Genomic DNA, 21,253 nt, shown 5'->3' on the forward strand with positions numbered 1-21,253 from the left:
TAAGACGTGCATGCTAATCGAAGTAGTCCGAAACTCATCTCTCCACCTATAAAATTAAAATAACAAAGCATAGTTAAATAAATAAAAAATGTTAGAATTCAAGTTTATGCATGTATCCTCATAATAGTAAAATTTGTCGTAATTTTATAATATATACCGAATGACCAATGGAGGTGGAGGCAACTGGTCATCATGTGGAGCTATACGTAAACGATGAGGTGCAATAAATGGGAACCTCTCCCATACCCATAACTGGAGCAAAATCAGTGGGCCAGATATATCATGTGCATCAATATGAGAGGCTCGACACAATCGTCGATAAAGCCAGGCTAAACAGGCACTACCCCAACTATACCTACCAGCAACCTCAAAATCCTCTAGAAGGGGTAAAAACATAAGATGCACCTTATCGCTAGACTTCCCTGAAAATAGAAAACCTCCAATGAGCTGTAAGATATAAGCCCTAGTATAACGCTGAATAGACTCCTCATCAGCATCTGGTGCCAAAGTAGGGAAGCTCTGACTCAACCATGTAAGATGAAGGCGCTGGCCATCTATGTCTGTATCTCCAGGAGTGAGTCCTAATAGAGAATAACATACACGCCTCCAATCTAAACATGTGCTACCAGTAACTACATCTCCATCTACTGGTAGTCCAATCAACATGGCAATATCCTGTAGTGTAATGTAGCAATAGAGGTAGTGTGATCCCTCTGAACTACATTTTGGATCTCTCTTGCAATCAATGTAGAGTCCAATAGAGAGTGGTCTTGTGATAATTTAGGGTAAACACAAGTATGAGGACCTGCGTACTTGGTTATCTCAAACATTCCATGGCTTTTACGACGACATGCACGAAGCCTCCAATTACATCATTCCTGCCACTTCTTACATCTCACTGCCCACAATTGTGGTTCTGATTCACAAACCACCAAATGTTGATTCCGACATATTGCATAACGTTTTACAGCATATTGCAAGTCTTCTTTACTCTCAAATCTCAATCCTTTAAACAACTCATTGGATTCATTCCACAATCCAGTACGTGGTGTGAGAGGCTCAGCAGTCATGCTATTTATTGCATCCCAATTCAATTGTTTGAACATTGGGGAAGGCATAATATGCTCACCATCATATGAAGAAACCTTATTTGTCGGAGGTTCATCATCATAATGCATCTCATTAATCTCGTCCTCATCATAAAATTCCACATCATCATTTTCATTTGTAAATGGGATGTCAACATAATTGTTTGTCGCTCCCATGACTGACTGAGTTACTAATGCCAAATTCCCCCCCATTTCGTCATTGTGTGCTAAATTCTCATCCATTTCATCAATCTGCACTGCCGAATTCCCCTTTGCAGGTATTTCCACATCATGACCCATAATTTCTTGATCAAATGATGGACTTAACTCAGATGAATGATCCCTTGGACGTGTCTGCAAATACATTTCAATAGTATTCGATGGTGGGATTTGTGCTACAACATGAAACATTAACCTTACATCATCATCATCTTTAATTGGTAATTGTATATAGTTAATGTTTCCATTTCCAATCGACATAAGAATTGGATACCGAAATATCATGGATAACATGGTATGAGTGCGATCGATCGACATAACATGACACAACTTATCCTCCAACTCATCATATTTGATCAAATTGTTCACTAAGACACCTTTTTTAGGAGGACAACTGTAACACACCCCATTTGGCCCATCAATTATTTCACCATCCTTATAACACACAATTGTAAGCAAAATTTCCATTGATGTACCTAAAAAGAATCAAATAAAAGATATATAAGACTAAATCAAATTAAATTTATTTTAATGCATCCATAGCTCCACTAGGGCAAACTTGCCCCATGACATATAAGATGCACTAAAGAAATATATATCAAAAGTTAGAATATAAATACAATATTAAAAAAACACTTTAAATAAAAAATTAATTATAACTATTTTATAATTGAATGAAAATTTTTCATTTAATTGATTAGTAAAAATATATCATAATTTTATTCATAGTGTTTTTACTATTATTAATATATTAAAATTTTATATATTTATCATCATATAATATATCATAATTTTTTAATATTAAATATATTTTAAAATTAAACTATAATCACATTTCACAATATTATCATCAAATAATATTTTATATAATCAATATTCACTTATCAAATTTATAGTTTTTATTAACATGTATATACAAAATTGAGCTTTTTTTTTGCCACTTGGGGGGATTCGAACCCCCAACAAAGGGTTCAACATGCATCCCTTAGTTCCACTAGGGTAAACTTGACCCATGATATATAATATGTACTAAAGAAATATATATCAAAAGTAAGAATATAAATACAATATTAAAAAAACACTTTAAATAAAAAATTAATTATAACTATTTTATAATTGAATGAAAATTTTTCATTTAATTGATTAGTAAAAATATATCATAATTTTATTCATAGTGTTTTTAATATTATTAATATATTAAAATTTTATATATTTATCATAATTTATTTTATAATATATCATAATTTTTTTAAATAGATTTTAAAATTAAACATGTTATAATAATATTTCACAATATTATCATCAAATAATATTTTGTATAATGAATGTACACTTATAAAATGTCCATACACAAGCTTTTTTTTGCCTCTTGGGGGGATTCGAACCCCCAACAAAAAGTTCAAGATGCATCCCCAACTCCACTAGGGCAAACTTGCCCCATGACATAAAAATATGCACTAAAGAAATATATATCAAAAGTTAGAATATAAATACAATATTAAAAAAACACTTTAAATAAAAAAATTAATTATAACTATTTTATAATTGAATGAAAAATTTTCATTTAATTGATTAGTAAAAATATATTATAATTTTATTCATAGTGTTTTTAATATTATTAATATATTAAAAATTTATATATTTATCATAATTTATTTTATAATATATAATAATTTTTTAATATTAAATAAATTTTAAAATTAAACATGTTATAATCACATTTCACATTATTATAATCAAATAATATTTTATATCATTTAATAATCAATGTACACTTATCAAATTTATAGTTTTTATGCATACAAAATTGAATTTTTTTTTTCCACTGTTTGGGGATTCGAACCCCCAACAAAAGGTTCAACATATATCCCAGCTCCACTAGGACAAACTTGTCCCATGATAAATGATATGCACTAAAGAAATATATATCAAAAGTTAGGATATAAATACAATATTAAAAAAACACTTTAAATAACAAATTAATTATAACTATTTTATAATTGAATGAAAAATTTTCAATTAATAAAAATATATCATAATTTTATTCATCGTATTAACTGATTCCGTTTACCTTGGAGTTTAGTCTAATTTTCACTCCGTATGATATCAATCTAATCGGATTCATATAGAAATAAAAATATTTCTTCAACTGATGTATGTGGATTGCCTACTAAAGATCAACATACCTTCTTGCAACAGTTGAGAGCAATGAAACAAATAAAAATATTTCTTATTTGTTTTTAATTTTAACAAAAAAAAAAGATAGTATTTTTTATTTTTTATTTTTTATTTTAACAAATAAAAAGTGAAGAATCTCCTTGAATTTAAATTTGAATTTCAATTTCAATTTCAATTATTGTAGGTACTAATTTAATCAGGTTATTATTTTTTTATTTTGTTGCAACCCCCGTTTGATTCCCAAGTTTGTGCAATCCCCGTTTGATTCCCAAGAAAATCCATCCCCCATTTGCTTTCCGGGAAAATCCATGCAAAACCCCCTAAAAAAACAAAATTTCAATTTCAATTTCAATTTCAATTATTGTAGGTACTAATCTAATCAGGTTATTATTTTTTTATTTTGTTGCAACCCCCGTTTGATTCCCAAGTTTGTGCAATCCCCATTTGATTCCCAAGAAAATCCATCCCCCATTTGCTTTCCGGGAAAGTCCATGCAAAACCCCCTAAAAAAACAAACAAAAAAATGTTTTTTTTTTGCTCCATGCTTTCTGGATCTGTCCAGGGGTCTCTTTGCTTTTGTGCCATTAGATTTAAATTTCACAAACCCTAAATCCATGATTTTTGAGCCACGTTGAAAAACACAACCTTTCCCTCAAATCATGATCACCCTTCCCCTCAAATCATGATCAAATTACCAAATAGCTTATGTTTTTTTATTAAAAAAAATTCGACAGATACCCTGTGCGCGGGTTGGACTGGTAGGAAATATTGGGAAATTTTTTTTTTTTCAACTTTCCCACACTTTCTTGGCAACCAAACAGAATCACAACAAGCCGAACCACAAAAAAAATTAAAACTTTCTCCATTATTTTTAGTCTACTCAATTTCATTGTAAAAAAAAACAAAAACTTTATTTTTTTTACAACTTTCCCACACTTTCTTGGTAACCAAACACAACCACACCATCAAATATAACCACAAAACTTACAGAAAACACCGAGGGCAATGGTTTCTCAGATCTGCACTTCACTTCCTTCCGTGTTGAAGCAAGGATCTCCACCTCATGATCAGCGTGCGGGATAGTGGATTTTCGGGCAGAGGAGTTTTGATGCAGAGAAGAAAAACGGGAAGGGAAGAGAAGAAAAACGGGAAGGAAAATGGAAAGGGGGAATGGGTTTTCATATCTCATCCTACGTGTTCAAAAGTGCCGTAGAATTGGAATTATTTTCCAAACTATGATATTTTAAATTTTTTTTTTTTAATTGCATTATATTTATCAAGAATCCAGGAAGTCGGCTCCATCTAGGGTAGATAAAGGACAATATTCAAAATGTCCTCATCATCAATCCAAAATTTCGATTCCAACAATCTAAACTCTTCTCTTCAATTAAACTGTTCACAAACTGAATGATAAAAATGACTTAAAATGGGCCACTGCATGAAGTTGGTGCTTGGCAAGGAAGGAAAACTTGGCCATCTAACCGACGAGGTGAAGACATGGCAATAAACTCGATGGACATTGCTTGGCTCATCAACTCGATGTTAGTGTCAAAGTAGAACACATCAATTAACCTAATTTTTAGTAAATCTAAAAGCCATAATTTTTATGGTTTTATACTTCCAAGATTTTCCCTATTGTTTTTTACTCAAATTAATAAAAAATATGGTTTTTCAGTGTTTTTTCCTATATTCAAACAACATTTTATATGTTGAAATCAACCTCAATAAAGTAGTTGCGGGACCTTTCTAGACTAGGAAACCGATGCTTTTGATTCTTCTTTAATTCCGTATCCATTAGAATATTTATTTATTTATTTATTTTTATTTTTGAAGTTCTTTGACTAGTAAAAGACGATCATTTGGAAGTTAGAAAATGAGCAAACAACATGATTTGAATACATAACGATGTTGTTGATATTTCCTTAGCATTGGCTATACAATTTTCTGTCATCAAGATTTTGAATGAGATTAATTACAAAGATGGGTACAAATTTCTTATGATGCATCCAACAAACCCACTGATAAGTATTTTGCATGTGAGAAAGAAGATCATGAGCAACGGGAAGCATTCTAACAGAGTATGATGGTGATTAGGTACAATATGGAGGAATTTGCGAGTGTAGGAAGTTTTCATCAAATCAATGAACTTTAATTTTGTCTCTTAATCTTTCTATGATTTGGAATCAATGTCTCTTGAGCTCAATATGCAAATTTCTTTATTTTTTTTTTCTAGGTCAAATTTTGTTCTTATTCAGGACTTGGACCAAAAAAATCCCACAACCCTTCTCTAACCCTTATCATTCCCTTTAGCACTTGAGTCAACCTGCAAGGGCAATGTTCACATTTCTTTTGAACTGAAGATGAATGGAAAAAGACACAAAGAACATTTGATTGATCAACGGATTCAAAAATTTAGAACGGCTAAATATTTTCCTTTTTAAAAAAACAAAAAGTAAAATAAAAAAGACCAGACTTGAAAACCAGACGTGACATACATTTTTTATTTCAAAGAATCAAAGGGGTTTCAACAGTCATCCCTTCCGGTACTACCCGCAACCAGACATGAGCTATCTTCAACTAGCCACCTGAGAAGACAAATTATCAGCTCATACAGAGTGAATTAGAGAAATGAAAATTTTCACCACCTAACATGATTCATAAGCATGAAAACTTAAAGAGTGCACATGTTATAGCTTACTCAGGAGTAACATGAAAGGCCAGTTGGATCTGGTTTACACATTCCCTATAGCACAACTATTACTGCTTTACATGAATGCTTATGCCTTATAGCAATAATCCCTACCCAAACTTTGTGGCAGGCATTCAAATTGGGAATTCTCTTCTTCTTCTTCTTCTTCTTCTTCTTCTTCTTGGGTCCTACATTTCTTCTTGGGGGAAAAAAGGAAAAAAAGAAAAAAAAGAAAAAAGGGAAACGGTTTTTGTCCATTCTCAACCCATGACATCATGTTTCCAATCTTTGGATAAATTGCTCATTCTTCTATTACACTTTATCATCATGGAACCACCATCTAGTCTCCTTGGGAGATCTGCCATTCCGACAATTTTTCACATAGCGGTCATTATCTGCAGGGCGTTGCTGCACAATGAAAAAACTCATGAGTAATGCTCTCACACTAAAATAGGCTGGAAAAAGATAAAAGCAAAATTAAGAAGAAAGGAGGGGTTTAAAAAACTTAAAACTTTGACAATTTGAACCAAACCTTCACAGTTGAGCTCGATAACATGGAGAGTATGCTGATACAGATTGAACTAACTGTCATGGCTGGGGACCATGAATCATATAGAATATCTGTGAAAACAAATAAGCTATGATATTAGATGTCAGTGTGTTGATGGACAATCAACCACAGAGAATCAGTTGATAAAATAATGGGATTGAAATAAGAACCATCCAGTTTTGCTCCCTTTCTTTTTCATGTATTGTTTGCCTATCAAGTATTTTTGCTAAGAATGTACCTCAGTATCTAGAATTCCTAGATCTACATAATATTGCTTTTGAGAAGTAGGTCCTTGTGGGTGGAGTACAGAGTTGCTGGGGTCAGAAATCATTCGAATCCACTAGTGAGTTTGTTGCTTGATTAGCAATTAAAGGCAATTTTGATTTTCTTCACTATGCGTAAAGAGAATTGCAAAGTCTGGGATTGCGGCAATCCTGGACCTTGAAAGGTTGCATCTTATCATTTAGTACAGCTGTTTATAATAAATTAGAATAGGGTGTATCCATTGTGTGTGTTGGAGTGCCTGCTTTTAGGCTGTTGCATCTTATCATTTTAGTACAGCTGTTTATAATAAATTAGAATAGGGTGTATCCATTGTGTATCTTAGAGTGCCTCCTTTAAGGCACTTTTGATATATTTTCCTTTTTTTTACCTATAAAAAATGAATAAATACATTATAACAGGTAGCATCAAAAAGAAAAATGCAACCCTGATTAGGCATATGTGCAAAGAAAATGAATATTTATACACCAACAAATCATCTCCTCTCTTGAAGTATTTTATTTCATATCTTCCAGTTCAGGCTTTACAAGCTTCAATGTAATTTTTTTTGTCTTCAAGTTTTATTGCTACTATATGCAGTGGATTGACATGAATGATGGCAAATAGTATGTTAGCCTGAAGAATTGTACCTTAGTCCCTTCCATAAGACACATGAAAGAAGAAGAGTCAGAACTTCCAAAATCCAATATAAAAGAAAAAGAAAAAGAAAGACTAATACCCTGTTTGGTATCCGTTTTTAAAAACGGTTTTCTGTTCTTTACAACATAAAAAGGTTTTCTAACTTAGAAAAAAAAAATGTTTGACAAACTTTTGACAAAAAAACAGTCTTTTTTGGAAATTGCTATGAAACATACTGTTTTTTTAGAACAAATCTGAGGTGTTTTCAACTGTTTTTTGTAAATGTTCAAATCAAAGATTATAAACACTTTTAAAAATTTATATTATACTTAAGTATACAGTACCTTTAAGGAGAGTAAGCCAAAAAAGCTGTATTCATGTTTGAGTTTTGAAATAGTGTTTTGTTCCTAAAAACAATTGAGAACTGTTTTTAAAAATTATTATCAAAAACTGTTTTTTAAGAATCGTTTTCCAAAACATTGCCAAAAAGGCCCTGGATTTTTACTTCAGCTGATATCAAGTTCATAGGATTTTAAAAGGTGACCAGTATTGGAATTTGCAATTGTAATGCATCCTGGAGAGTCCACTGATGTATAACTCTTGCCTGCATCAGTAAATTTTGTCTTTCATATGATGCAATCCAATTTAAATTATCTAAAATAAAGGTAATATGGTTTTTCCCATTGTCTCAATCTAATGCATTAAACTCTATAACAATAAGCTATTTTTCAAGATGAAAACATGAAGGATCAACTTCCAACTTTATTAATAGAAACATATAGTCACATCAAAGAAAATTTCAGAGAAATGGCTGAACACTTAATGGCAATACAACATGTAGGCGACAGGCTATTTTAAACAGAGACTAACTCAATTTCTTCTGGCATGACATCTAGCTTTGTAGGATTTAATTCACTTTCAAAATCAAAGTTTCCAAGGGATTTCTCACAAACTTCATCACTGGCAAACGGTATAGTGTCCATGACCATCAAACCACAAGGAAAATTATATATCTGTGCAAGAGCTGGAACAACGCCTGAATATTTTTAGGTTTACACTTAAGATTTTTTATGCAAACTACTAGATCAAGGTTGAGAAGTAAGAACACTATTCAAGGATGTGAAGGAATGCACCACAGCTTATGATTTAATAGAGGCTAATGGAGAAAAGGGATTTGATACAATAGAGACAGAGTTGTTTGGTAAAGACTTTGTCAAACTGAGCACCTTTTTTAGCGACCAAACTCAAAGACTACAGTCATCATAGTGGATAAGAGGAAGAATGAACAACACATTATCAAAAACACCAAACCAGATAATTAGTCCTATTCCTAAACATCTCCAATTTATTTGTTGCCGAGAATGAACTGAAGTATTGTTACTTGATCCACTTTCAATACTATACAGTAAATAAGCTATTTTTCACACTTTCAAGCTCTTCAAAATAATTGCATACTGTATTAAATTAAGCACCTACATGATCATCTATATGAGACACATATTTTCTAAGAATGTTTGTCCAATTTCATCTATTACATATTTGAGTTCTCCATAAAATGGATGTATCAAGCAAATTCACAAATGACCACACCCTGCAACTGGAGCCCTCAGGGTTGAACTAATAGTTTAAGAACAGATAATATCATCCAGTTGCCGCAAGAAAAAAAGGCCGAAGTCCCCTCAATGAAGTCCGACATCATTTCATCATTTTTGGAAAACAAAGTCTATGTTATAAAACTAATTACTCATCCTACAACATTTTATGGAGGAAGACCCGCATACAGAATCACATAAAATCATCATGAAATAATTAAAACAGACATGAATTCATGTCCAATCAGAAACAAAATCTATAAACATGTGCTGGAATTATGGAATTACCTAAACAGATATGCCCATTGCTGTATATGTGAGGATGCAGAGGAGCTGGCGGGACAAAAACAACCTATTCAACCAATACCAGAATAACGAAATTAAAATCACAATACGTGCAAGAAAAGTTTCAATAACACTTTTTACACATTTGTTTCTTTAACATCACAAACCCTAAAAAATTAAAAACCTCCAGTTAACTGAACCCGATGCAACTATTTGACTTGGAAAACAAATGGCGCATGTGATAACACTCCAAAGTTCTTTTCTTTTCCATTTTCCACAATTTTCTCGGCAAACAAACAAACATAGAGCATCAGACAAAATCGGATCTATTATACACACCTGCGGTGCTTCCATGGGGTAATTCTCGGGAAAATCCACTTGAAGCTGGTACGATTCGTTGGCGTACAGAGTTCCCGGAGCTCCGTTGACTTCGATCACCCATCTTTAAATCAAAACAATCCATTTTTAAAAAATAAAAAAATAAAAAACAAATCAAAATAAAAAACAAAATCAATCGAAAACGAAACCTCTGTAGATTATCTGTGACTTTATGCTTGAATCCCGCAGGAGGGTTGACCTGCCATTCCACCAGCTCTTTCTGGAGGCGATTGCAGGCGATCTTGCTTAACACCTACGCAACATCAGAGGAGAAATTTAATATCAGGAACGCAAATGAAAACACAAAAAAAAAAAAAGGGAATTTAGGGCTTTAGTGAGAGAAAGAGAGCACCTTGCGAGAAGGGGCAGATGAACTAGTCATTGTTTCTTCGAGGAGAGAGAGCAGACGAGGATGGGCAGAGACAGTCAATTGGGAGTTGTTTTGGTGTCTCCACCCTCCGCTTAAATATTTATGTGCATTTTTATATTTTTATTTATTTATATTTAATTATTTTATTTCTCCTGTCTCAAAACTCAAAAGTGCCAAAGCTTTGAGCAGAAGCAAAATAAAATAAATTCATGTAGAGTCAAAGTCGTTATTAAAACAAAGTTCCCCGTACTCTCATAGACTCAATGCCATAAATCATAATTTTCTTACATTTAGAGGTTTTTTTATTACACGTGTCAAGGTGAAATTATTTGGGAATTCTGTGATTTTATTTTCCATTTTAAGAATTATTTATATATTTCATTATTCGTATATTAAAAATAATAGTCATTAACCCCCCTTTTTTTCCCCTCATTTTAAAGCACTAATAATTAAAATTTAATCACTTTTACTATCATAATGCTAAAAAATTATTATTTATGAAATAGAATAATTAGGAGCCACCAAAATTTATAAATTAGTCATTTTTTTATAAACTAATTTATTTTATACTTTTAATAAAATCATTTAATTAATATATTGCATTGTAGGAGTCCATGATGTGTCATTTTGGTTCTAATATTTCTCTTATTTATAATAGAACAATGTGAATGTGACTTTACCAATGTGAAACTCTCTCTCGCTCTATACAAACTCGTGGTTCTCCCTTTCAAGTTCTCGAAGACTAAAATTTTCACTTAATTGATGGAAATATAATCTTTAACTTTGATCATTGTGGACATCATACTAGATTATACCTTATCCTTGAGATGTGTTATGAGAGTAGACTTGCCACATTATTCTCCCTTAGTTGAGGTCTTGAGGATCATATTATATGTCATTCCTTTATCTAGTTGTAGGTTTTTCCTATTTCTAAGTGTTAAGTCATTTCCTAAAATTATGATAGCATTTGGTTGTAATAACCACCAGCTAAAATGTATTCAATTCAAATTTGAATCCTCACCTAATTGATGAAGTGATGATCTTCTAACTTTAATCATTGTAGACGTCAAATTAGATTACACCCTACTCTTAAAGCCTTATTACGATATAAGTAAGCTTGCTACAATGCTCTTCCCATAGTTGATGATTATCCTAAATGTCCTTCCTGTATTCAATTGTAGGTTTTTCCTACTTTTCAATGAGTATCAAGTTATTTCTTGAAATGATGATAATCCTTGGTTGCTTCAGTCACCAGCTAGGAAGTGTACCCAAACTCAATTTTGAAATTATCATAAGTGTGGTGCTATAATACACTTGTCAATCAATACTTCTCATGCCTTTTACACATTGTTTCAACTTATAATACATATACAATGAATTGGTTTAAATTTCTTTATTATATTCTTTATGCAAAGTGAAGATCTTTCTTAAGTAATTTTCATAACCTTAACCTCGTAGCATGATTAAGATTGATATTTATTTCCAATCTCCACTACTAGAAAAAAGTGAAAAAATGACGCTTTTTAAGCGTCGAGAAAGGTAAAAGATGATGCTTATTTTCATAACCTTAACCTCGTAGCATGATTAAGATTGATATTTATTTCCAATCTCCACTACTAGAAAAAAGTGAGACAATGACGCTTTTTAAGCGTCGAGAAAGGTAAAAGATGACGCTTCCCCAAAGCGTCATCTTTTAGCTTGTCATTATATGTTATAGTCAACAATGACACTTTCAGGAGTGTCATTCTTATTAATGCTTTCAATGGCACTTTAAAAAGTGTCATCCTTGAATAATATTAACAATGACACTTGTGGAAGCATCATCTTTGGATAGTTTTTTATTGAAATAATTTTTATAAAATTACCAATCTTGACACTTATACAAGTGTCATCGTTGATTAATTTATTGAAAATTTTCTATTAAAAATAATATTTTTATCATATTAATAAGATAATTGATTTCTTATGTAATTAATAAAAAAACAATAACAACCAATAAAATAAAATTTAATTTTATAAATTAAAATATCTCAAAATATTGATATACATTAAACTAGTCTAAACAAAACAATTAATGTAACTACCTATATACATTAATGACACATAAACTTGTTAATTATATCAAAATATTTCAACAAGAATTTCTAATTCTTTCAACATAAGAACAAACATTGGTACCAAGACTACTAAAGTAAATCATAATCTTTAAAAGCATAATTCAACTTCCTAATGAGTTCATTGATGTAATCTTCATGATTTTGGCATCGCCTTCTTTAACACAATGATTTTGATCTCTTCTTTTAGCAAACAAGTATCCTTTGCAACCTGTAAATAAAAATAGGAAGAATAAATAATCTCTTAATTATGTATACAATAACTAATAAGTATAAATGAAATTATAACCTTCACAAAATTAATTTAGGTTATTGAAATTTGCTTAAATGAATCCCCTTAGTCTCTTACATGCATGGGTTGTGTTCCTTTCAATTCATTACAAGAAAAAAAATTACACTACAAAGTGTTTTTGAAATAAAATATAACAAATTATTTTAATGTAGAAAAAAAAAAAACTCTCCATTGCCAACTCTATGTTGCACCTTTAGAGCAATACTTCAAAAAATGACCCTAGATAGAATTTATCAAAGTAAAACAAGCCATACAAAATATTTCATTGAGGAGACCTAAGAGTTGAAACTAAATAAATAAATCCTACTTTATCACCAAAATATTTGAACTATAGTTCCAACTAACATACTATGTTTTTCCTAAAATAAGGAAAAATATACTTAATTTTTTTTTAAAAAAGTTTTTTTTTATTCAACAAAATAGAATAAATAAATTCTAGTTTTATGAGATAACATATTGCATCTTTATTATAAATTAACAGTTAAATTAAATATTTAATAAACTCATAGACACTAGGTAGAGTGAATAAATACACATTAAAGCTTATTATGAGATATCCCTTCTAAATCGAATCAGTGTCCCTTGTGCATGAGTGTCCAATGCCTTACCTAGGCAAGGAAGCATGTTATCCTTGGAGTGGAGTGCTTCTTTCACCTTTACCATAATGCTCTTCAAGATGGGCAGACTATCACTTAAATTGATCAACACCACTAGATTGACATAAAAAAATAACATTAGGTTAGCAGTTGAGAATGCTTGGCATAGAGGATTGTATAATAAAAATGGTGACTTTGCAACAAAGACATAGACACTAATAAAGCATGAGATTTCTAAGATCTCAAAGGGAAAACCGAATATGCCAATTTGCAAACTTAACAAACTTCTTCAACCTCAAGAGAAGAAATAAATGATTTTAACTATAAGTCAGTTGTTTGAGTCACTAAGATCATGCAAATTATGTAAGTATAGAGTCACATAGGATGCAGTTCTTAGTAAGAATTTTGTTGTTCTAGAACTTCAATAAGAGGAAAATAATGTTTAGTAGAAAAACTGAAATAAATAAATAGATACAATACGATAAGAATATCAATAATATTTAAATTTTAATAAATAACATTGTCAAAATATCTCTAGAACCTATAACAAATTCCTATAGCAACATTCATTTTCCACTCTTTTAATATCTCTAGCAAGGAGAAGAAACAACTAATCTAGGTGAAGGTTTGGAAACCTGAAGCCGAATCCATTTTACAAACCCCAAAACTTAACCAAGTTGGTAGGTGTCATCAATCATATAAAAAATGTTTACAGAATTGGATTATGTGATTATGATAACAGAATTGGAATAATGAACCCTCTAGAAATGTGTTCAAGACCATATCCAAGAACAATATATTAGGGATAATGATAGTAGCAGTAATATTGTTTCCTTATGCAGACAATAGAGAGCCAACAATCTAAACTATGTTCCAAGTTTGGGATAATGGTTTGCCATGCATGAAACTTGGCTTAAGAAGTAAATGATTTCAGGTACCTAAGCAAAGGACTAGATGTTATAGACGTCCATAGGATGAAAATTAAAAATTATATCTAAACTACACGAAAACAATTTATAAGAAGCATTTTCTCAAAGCATTTAACTATAGTCATGATAATTTACATATAAGAGATCAATGACTATAATCATGAATTTGAAAACTCCTAGTTACTAAGAGTAATTTAAGTTAATATCAAATATGAAAGTGTTCTTGCACAGAGAAGGAAAATTCATTTCACATACTTATTTTTATCGGGGAATTTAACTAATTTAGAAATGTTTGTGCAACTAATTTTAATAGCTTGGAATTCCTCACTTTTTTTTTAATACAATAAGATTCCATTTAGATCTTAGAAGGTACTAGAGAAAGGAAAAGAATAGCAAGGAATACAATATTCTTTTATTTGGTTCTCCATAGAAATTAAGAAAGAAAAAATGGAATATAATAAAATTATCTAATACTACTATATTTTTAAATTCTTTGTTCTCTTTATAAAGAAGGAATGATATTAGAGGAGCATGCCAAAAAAAAACAAAGAAGAGAAATGCTATAATATTTTCTCCTTATTGAAAAAAAAACAAGTGGAAATTCTTTTTCGTTTTTGTTTAAAGCCATTAAGACATTTACTTGTATTAGGAATATTAGGCTAATCCAACCTATGGTACTCACCTTAGAGGGGGGGTGAATAGGGTGATGGTCTCTTTTCGCAAATATAAACAAGTGAATGTAAGAGACAATTATATGCAAGTATATAATAAACAATATATAGACAATTCCATATAAATTAAAGAGTAGAGAAGAGAGAATTCAAACACAAAAGTTTATAGTGGATCGGCGTAACCCGACCTACATCCACTCTCCTTTAGCTTCACTCTCGAGCTTAAGGTTCCACTAATTCAAGGCTTCCAAACCAAGCCTTCAAGCAATACAATTGGATTATGGTTCCAATTCACCATCTTGGACTTTTGGCTCCAAGCACCCTTTACACTTCTCAAGAGATATCCCACTCTTGAACAACTTTTTCTCAAGGATTTACAAATAAAAGATCTCACAAAAATCTTAACACAAGAACTTTAAGCTCAATTGATACAAGAAAACTAGGATTGAAAGGTGCACTAAGGATATGCAAGTTTTAAAACAATGGTGCACTAAAAAACACTATTCCAAGACACAAATATAATCAAGAAAGATTTGGGAAGGTTAAGCTTTTTAAACAATGAAGATTGAAGCCTTTTTATAGAAGAGAAAAACCAAACTAGCCGTTTTGGAGTTCGATTGGTCGAGCTAGGGGTCGACCGGTTAACTAGCCGTTAGCAATTAATGCTTGGCGAGTGACCGTCGGACCTCGACCGAACCTCAACCGGTTGAACAACTGTTCTGGAAGAAAGAGAAAGTTTTTTGCACCCTCGATAGGTTGAGCTGGGGGTCTACCCGGGCCTCGACCAGTTGAGTTGTGGGTCGACCCGGACCTCGACCTATTGAGCTTGCGGTCGACCGGTTGTGCTTGCGGTCGACCGGTTGAGCTTGCAGTCGACCGGTTGAGCTTGCGGTCGACCGGTTGAGCTTACGGTCGACCGGTTCCTTACCCGGTTCAACTGGTTGAGCCGTTTTTTGGCTCAACAACCAACTTTTTCGACTTAAAACCTTTTAAAACAAGTTTGAAAGACATTTAACACAAGGTTTTAGTTGAAAACATGAAATCATCCAATTCTTAAAATATTTAAAACAAAATAACTCTTGGATGATTTTGGTGCATAAGTAAATAATGTAATGCATGAAAATCCTAGTGCACCAACAACCTTACAAAGAGATCTTATGAAGCTTGGATCTTGAAAAACACTTCTCTTTGAGGTGATCTTCTTCTTCATGATTTCTCCCTGACTTGATTTGTCTTTGTGATTGTCACTTTGGAAATCGTCTTACCTAATCACACTTGAAATATAATCATTAGTTCTAAACCTTGTTTTGTTATCATCAAAATCAAGATTAACCAAACTTTGGTTTCACAACTTGATTATATTATATTCCCTTTTTACCTTTTATAAACCTTGATATCTATTAAGATTTGTTTAAATCCCATGAATTAGACAAACAAACAATTATTTAAAAATATTACATATATTTGCCACCCAGGATAACCAAATATGAAATGTAGTAAGTAGAAAATGACTTTTTTTTTTTTAATTTTTTTATATTGGGCCACTATATGTTCTAGCTTCACCTAATATGTATATTGGGACATGTGATTTTGTAAATATATTTCTTTTCCTTTTATACAATAGAGATTTATATAAGAAAACTTGGATTCAAGTTAAATGAGCCTATGCATCAAAACCTACTGACACGTGACCAAGAATAACAAGAATACTAGAATCTACTTTAATTTATCCTTACTCATTGCCACCATATCCCAACACATTGACATGCTTTCCATGCATTTTCAATTAAAGGAAAAGAAAATACATTTTACATTAAATAAAAATTCATCTATCAAGATAAACAAATACTTGGATAGAAAACCCCCATTTAGGGAAGTATCCCAAATGCTAAAAGTAGACATTAAACAATATCACAAAGGGTTTGGAGTATTCTACCTTTCCATATGCCAACATCTTCAGGGAGCTACAGTTTAACTGGAATAACAACCACACAAAGGAACCACTGAGCCATAGGACATGGTTCAATTTTAAGAGAAGTTTACTATCTACAATTTTCCATTAAAATTAATTTCTTCATCAAAAAATAATCTTAAAAGAAATAAAGCAATTTGAGTCCAAAGCAAACATCACCTTCTATATGCCAATGAACCTTATAACATGTACACTAGACAATGTCAAGGGGAATGCAGCCTATTGGTTCCATGATAGCTAAGCTTTAAATTTATTTTAATTAAATCAAATAAATATTACACTCTCAAAATCTAGCAAAAGGATAATTAAAAAAACCACGACAATTATAATTCTCAAATAAAGATCAAACTAAATATGGAATTTAACATTTAAAACTCAAAGAAATTGCTATAGAATTTAATTAAATCATAGGAGTTTCTTTTAACTTGACTTGAAAGGTTTAATTAGTCAGTAGTAATTGATATCAGAGCAATTGTTAAGGGAGATTCTCTAAAAAGAATAAAAATACTAAAGAAGATAATGATGAAGATGGATAGAAAATTCTGCTATTTAATGTGAAAGTTACCATTATGTCTATGAACTTACTGTTAGTGCCTTGGCAGGGGAATGATTGAAATCATATGTCAACACTTCAAAAGTTTTATTTTATAGCATCTTGGATGAGATGATTGTCTAGCATGGAAGAACCCACATTCTAGCACCTCACCGGCTAGCCAAAGAAGCTTTCTCTATTTTTTTTCTTTTTTCTCAAGAACTATTATCATTTTCTAACAAAAATCTATATGAAAAATTATGATCAAGTTACTTGTTTTAGCATTGAAAAATACACAATCCAAATTATCTAGATTTAATGATAAGAGAGCAAATACGATATCAACACCCATCTTCATGGACCCTCCTCTCCATGCGTCACATGCTATCCACTAGCATGTACACATCAGAACCATTTAATGGGTTTCATGCTTTGGAAGGTTTAAAAAAGTTCTTGGTAAATAGACTAATGGATAAACCCATAGTCATCGGAGCACTAGCACTTTGCAAACTCTAAAAAACCCACTTGAGAATAATCAAGTAAAAGAGAAATCCATCGCACCTTGCATTCCGCTGAAAATTTGCAACGCTTTACACGATCTCGCTTGAGGATATTGAAAAATCATAACCTCCTCTGAAAAAAAAGTCCATCAATAAGTAGCAATTAAGGGTTTCCTCCCTTCGTCAAAGAAAATAGGGTTTGACCAAAAGGTAGATCAGAGAAAAAAAACAAATTAGGGTTTAGCTTGGAAGAAAAAGAAACCCATCTGAATCTGTGCTTGTGCAACACTTACCCTCTTCTAATTGGGGGACTCCTTTATTCGACTGGTTCTCCAATCTAGACTACATTGATCGAATCTCTGAACTTTTGAAATGAAAAACCTTAAATCTTGGCTTTCTGCTTGTTACTTCATGAGAAGAATGCCAAATAGTTGCAGTTATTGACCACTGGTATGTCATCGTGAGTGAAAGCTTAGAGTTTTTGTTGCTTTGATATCTTACCACTGTGAGATTGCAAGGCTTGTGGAGGGAAATCATGTTTAGATGGGTGGGAAATCGTGTGGAAGGGAATGAAAATTTTAGGTAAATATATATACTATACAAGATAACGACACTTTTTAAAAGTACTAATAATGCCAAAAATGTATGTATATGATGATGCTTAATTTTAAGTGCCAAGATTTCCAATATTACCCGTTCAATGACACTTGTAGAAGTGCCATGGTTAACAAGCGCCAACATTTATTCATAAGAAACTAAATAATGACACTTTTTCTAAAGCGCTGAGAAAAATAGTGTCGTCGTTTTTGTTTTTTTGTAGTAGTGCTCATTGTTTTTTTTCTTATAATTTCTCACTTCCTATTGGTGTCCACGAAAGTTCTAAAAAACTTTGAGACTTCAAATGTTTCACACTTTTTGTATGAGGTAGATAGATGAGTAGAAACATGTCTTGCTCCCTATAACGAGGATCACAATTCTAAAACCAACAACTGCAACAAAATCACATTCCATTACTATCAGTTCCAAATTGTCTTGAGGATTCCCTTTCACTCACCAATCCGTTGTTTCTTGCATGTCTTCCAACTTTAGTGTTGTACTTGAGCTAGGTTCACCTAACATGATTAAGTTGTTGATGGTTTGTGATCTAGATTTACGGTGATAAGATATTTTCTATTCATTCGCATCCTCAAGAAAATCGACAAGAAGAGAGATTACTTTTTATCTCTACAAACAAGGTTTGTTCCCTTTTTCTTAATCTCTTATATGATAATTAGGGTTAGGTGTAACAACTTACTTTTTTGCATTAGGTTAATAGGTCATCTAGATTTTAAAACACGTTTACATAATTAACAAAAACTCATTCATATATGAGACCAAAAACTCATTCTCCTACATGGAATATCACATAAGAGAATGGGTAGATGAAAGTTACTTGACATTTTGGTTAGCTAAGTATTGTTTCTTTTTTAAAATCAAAACTTTTAGTGCATGTTTGGTTTTTAGAAAATACTAATATATATATATATATATATATTAAAATTTATTTTTTTAATTATGAAAAAAAATATTAAAATTTAATTAAAATTTTATGTGTTTTAAATTATTTAATATTTATAGAGAAGAAGAAAAATGAGATAAAATGAGTTTAAATGAAGAAATCAAAATAATTTGTTAATTTTGAATTTTTATTTATTTATTTTTCCTATATTCTTTTCCTTATATTTTTCAAATTTTCAGGAACTAGGTATATGTAGCCTTATTATTTGTCTGATTTACATTTCCAAAAAAAAAAAGTACAGATGATACAGCTGATATTGGTACTTTTCCACACCCGAGTAGATATCCATGTTCCATACCGTAAGTTCATATTCGTCAATTTCGCTCAAAATACTGTGTGTCGGCCAAGCTCATCGTGGCTTGACATTGGGCGACTCGAGCCTGTGAAAGAGTTCGGACTGCTGGGGCTCAGCCCAAGTCACTTCAAATGAATCCTTAGGGTTCAGGCCATCAAGATTTTAAAGGCCTTGAAAGCCCAATTCAAAGTTGAAAGTCCGTCCTAGAGCAAGTCTCCAATCTCCATGAGCAAGGACTCGCTGACGGCCACCACTTGAAAGATGAAAGGACCAACAATCAATGGATTGCAACTGTAATCTCCACCATCGAAGCAGTATGTCCAAAAGACACAGAATCGTGGCATATATGGGGCCTGGTGCCCACTGACACACCCTTTTGCCTTTTAAAGACAGTGATCTGAATCAAACCCCTTTGTGTGGTCACCGGTCGTACATTTATGAGTTATGACCATATCAATCGATGGACCCTCATTCCAACTTGAAGAATGTCATCTTGGGGCCCAAACGGACCGCAGCCCAGTTGCAAATGATGGATTCAAGATCTACATAAAATCCCAACAATATGCCACGACTCACTTTGTAATCTCTAATCTGCAAGGATAAGATAAGATATTTTCAAGTATATTCTCGTTGAGCGTTTCCCATGGCCTTCATTATATTACAATCTCGGTTCTACAATCAAATCATATCTCCACAGTTGGTAGTGCGTGATAATTTCTCATATAATCTTCTTGGATGTTCCAAATTAACAGGAAAAGTAGGTTCCATGGATTTGTTTTTCTGGGTTAGATATGGATTCATCTATCGAGTATACGATCCCTCCAAGAGGAATGGGAACCAATAACCCCCTCTGGTTTTAATGGTATGAAGCCTTATATCAGTGATAGGAGGATATGGAAGAATACCGATCTCTTTTGGTGCATCGTTTTGGATCTCAACTCATTAAAGGCCTCGGGGCAAGGCACATGAATTCTTGGTGGGGATTCTGCACTACTAGTAGTACTACTTTTTGTAATTAAGTTACAAGTCAATATGTCTAGTTTCATAGCTGCAACCTACTTTCAGTCGTCCACCGAATTAAGTTGCTTGCATTGTATTAAGATTTATTGTATCACATGGCTTGTCAAAGACAGTGTTGGGCGGAGAAGGTGCCAGCAACGGCTTTCATGCAACTTAACTTATTCTTATTAGAACCAAGGTAACGCTTTCAGAGAAATAAAAAAAAAGTAGGTGATGAATTGAATTTTGATAAAATTTATTTGAAGTCTTTAGAAAAATAATGACATTTTACTTGATTCCTAAGGAATCAAATAAAAAGTATGAGAGGAAAATGATTGTATTTCCTCCATTATCCTCATCAAATTATGCTGGGATAAAACAGTAAAAATAGAAAGGGAATTGGGGAAGAATGAGAGTGATGAAGCATTAGACAAAATACAAAGGGGAAGCGGTCGGACGGTGGGGATCACGGGCGCTGCAACAGCATTGCATGTGCATAGCTTTGACCATTGGGGCCACCCTCTTTCTTACTCACTCCACCGTCAG

The 21,253-nt window shown here is 32.2% G+C and overlaps 1 protein-coding gene and 1 long non-coding RNA gene across 5 annotated transcripts; both read right to left on the reverse strand.

The window, feature by feature from the left end:
- Positions 1 to 6,143: 6,143 nt before the first annotated feature.
- LOC100262599 (probable ubiquitin-conjugating enzyme E2 18) lies at positions 6,144 to 10,489 on the reverse strand. 2 transcript variants are annotated; one of them, XM_002280846.4, is made up of 6 exons: positions 10,232 to 10,489; positions 10,029 to 10,132; positions 9,841 to 9,943; positions 9,505 to 9,568; positions 6,707 to 6,795; positions 6,144 to 6,582 (listed from the first exon to the last, which is right to left on the reverse strand). In XM_002280846.4, the coding sequence occupies exons 1-6, from the start codon at positions 10,259 to 10,261 to the stop codon at positions 6,487 to 6,489; spliced, it is 486 nt and encodes a 161-aa protein (XP_002280882.1). In that variant the 5' UTR covers positions 10,262 to 10,489; the 3' UTR covers positions 6,144 to 6,486. The 2 variants fall into 2 exon arrangements, with proteins under 2 accessions (XP_002280882.1, XP_059590598.1); XM_059734615.1 differs by having other exon boundaries at positions 6,144 to 8,228.
- A 1,849-nt stretch (positions 10,490 to 12,338) lies between these two features.
- On the reverse strand, positions 12,339 to 18,411 carry LOC100852518 (uncharacterized). 3 transcript variants are annotated; one of them, XR_788312.3, is made up of 5 exons: positions 18,149 to 18,411; positions 17,917 to 17,988; positions 16,788 to 16,826; positions 13,264 to 13,365; positions 12,339 to 12,574 (listed from the first exon to the last, which is right to left on the reverse strand). It is a non-coding gene; the product is annotated as an uncharacterized LOC100852518 (long non-coding RNA). The 3 variants fall into 3 exon arrangements; XR_009465065.1 differs by having other exon boundaries at positions 13,264 to 16,125; XR_002028826.2 differs by lacking the exon at positions 16,788 to 16,826.
- Between the last annotated feature and the right edge of the window lie 2,842 nt (positions 18,412 to 21,253).

The sequence above is a fragment of the Vitis vinifera genome, chromosome 18 (genome assembly GCF_030704535.1).
Source record: "Vitis vinifera cultivar Pinot Noir 40024 chromosome 18, ASM3070453v1".
NCBI lineage: Eukaryota > Viridiplantae > Streptophyta > Magnoliopsida > Vitales > Vitaceae > Vitis > Vitis vinifera.

Excerpts from the sequence above, each read along its gene's own strand:
- LOC100262599 (XM_002280846.4), bottom strand. The coding sequence starts at position 10,261 with ATGACTAGTTCATCTGCCCCTTCTCGCAAG. Across the intron at positions 10,133-10,231 it reads CATCTGCCCCTTCTCGCAAG|GTGTTAAGCAAGATCGCCTG; the intron begins GTGCTCTCTTTC and ends GATGTTGCGTAG. Across the intron at positions 6,796-9,504 it reads CAATGGGCATATCTGTTTAG|ATATTCTATATGATTCATGG; the intron begins GTAATTCCATAA and ends TTGTTTTCACAG.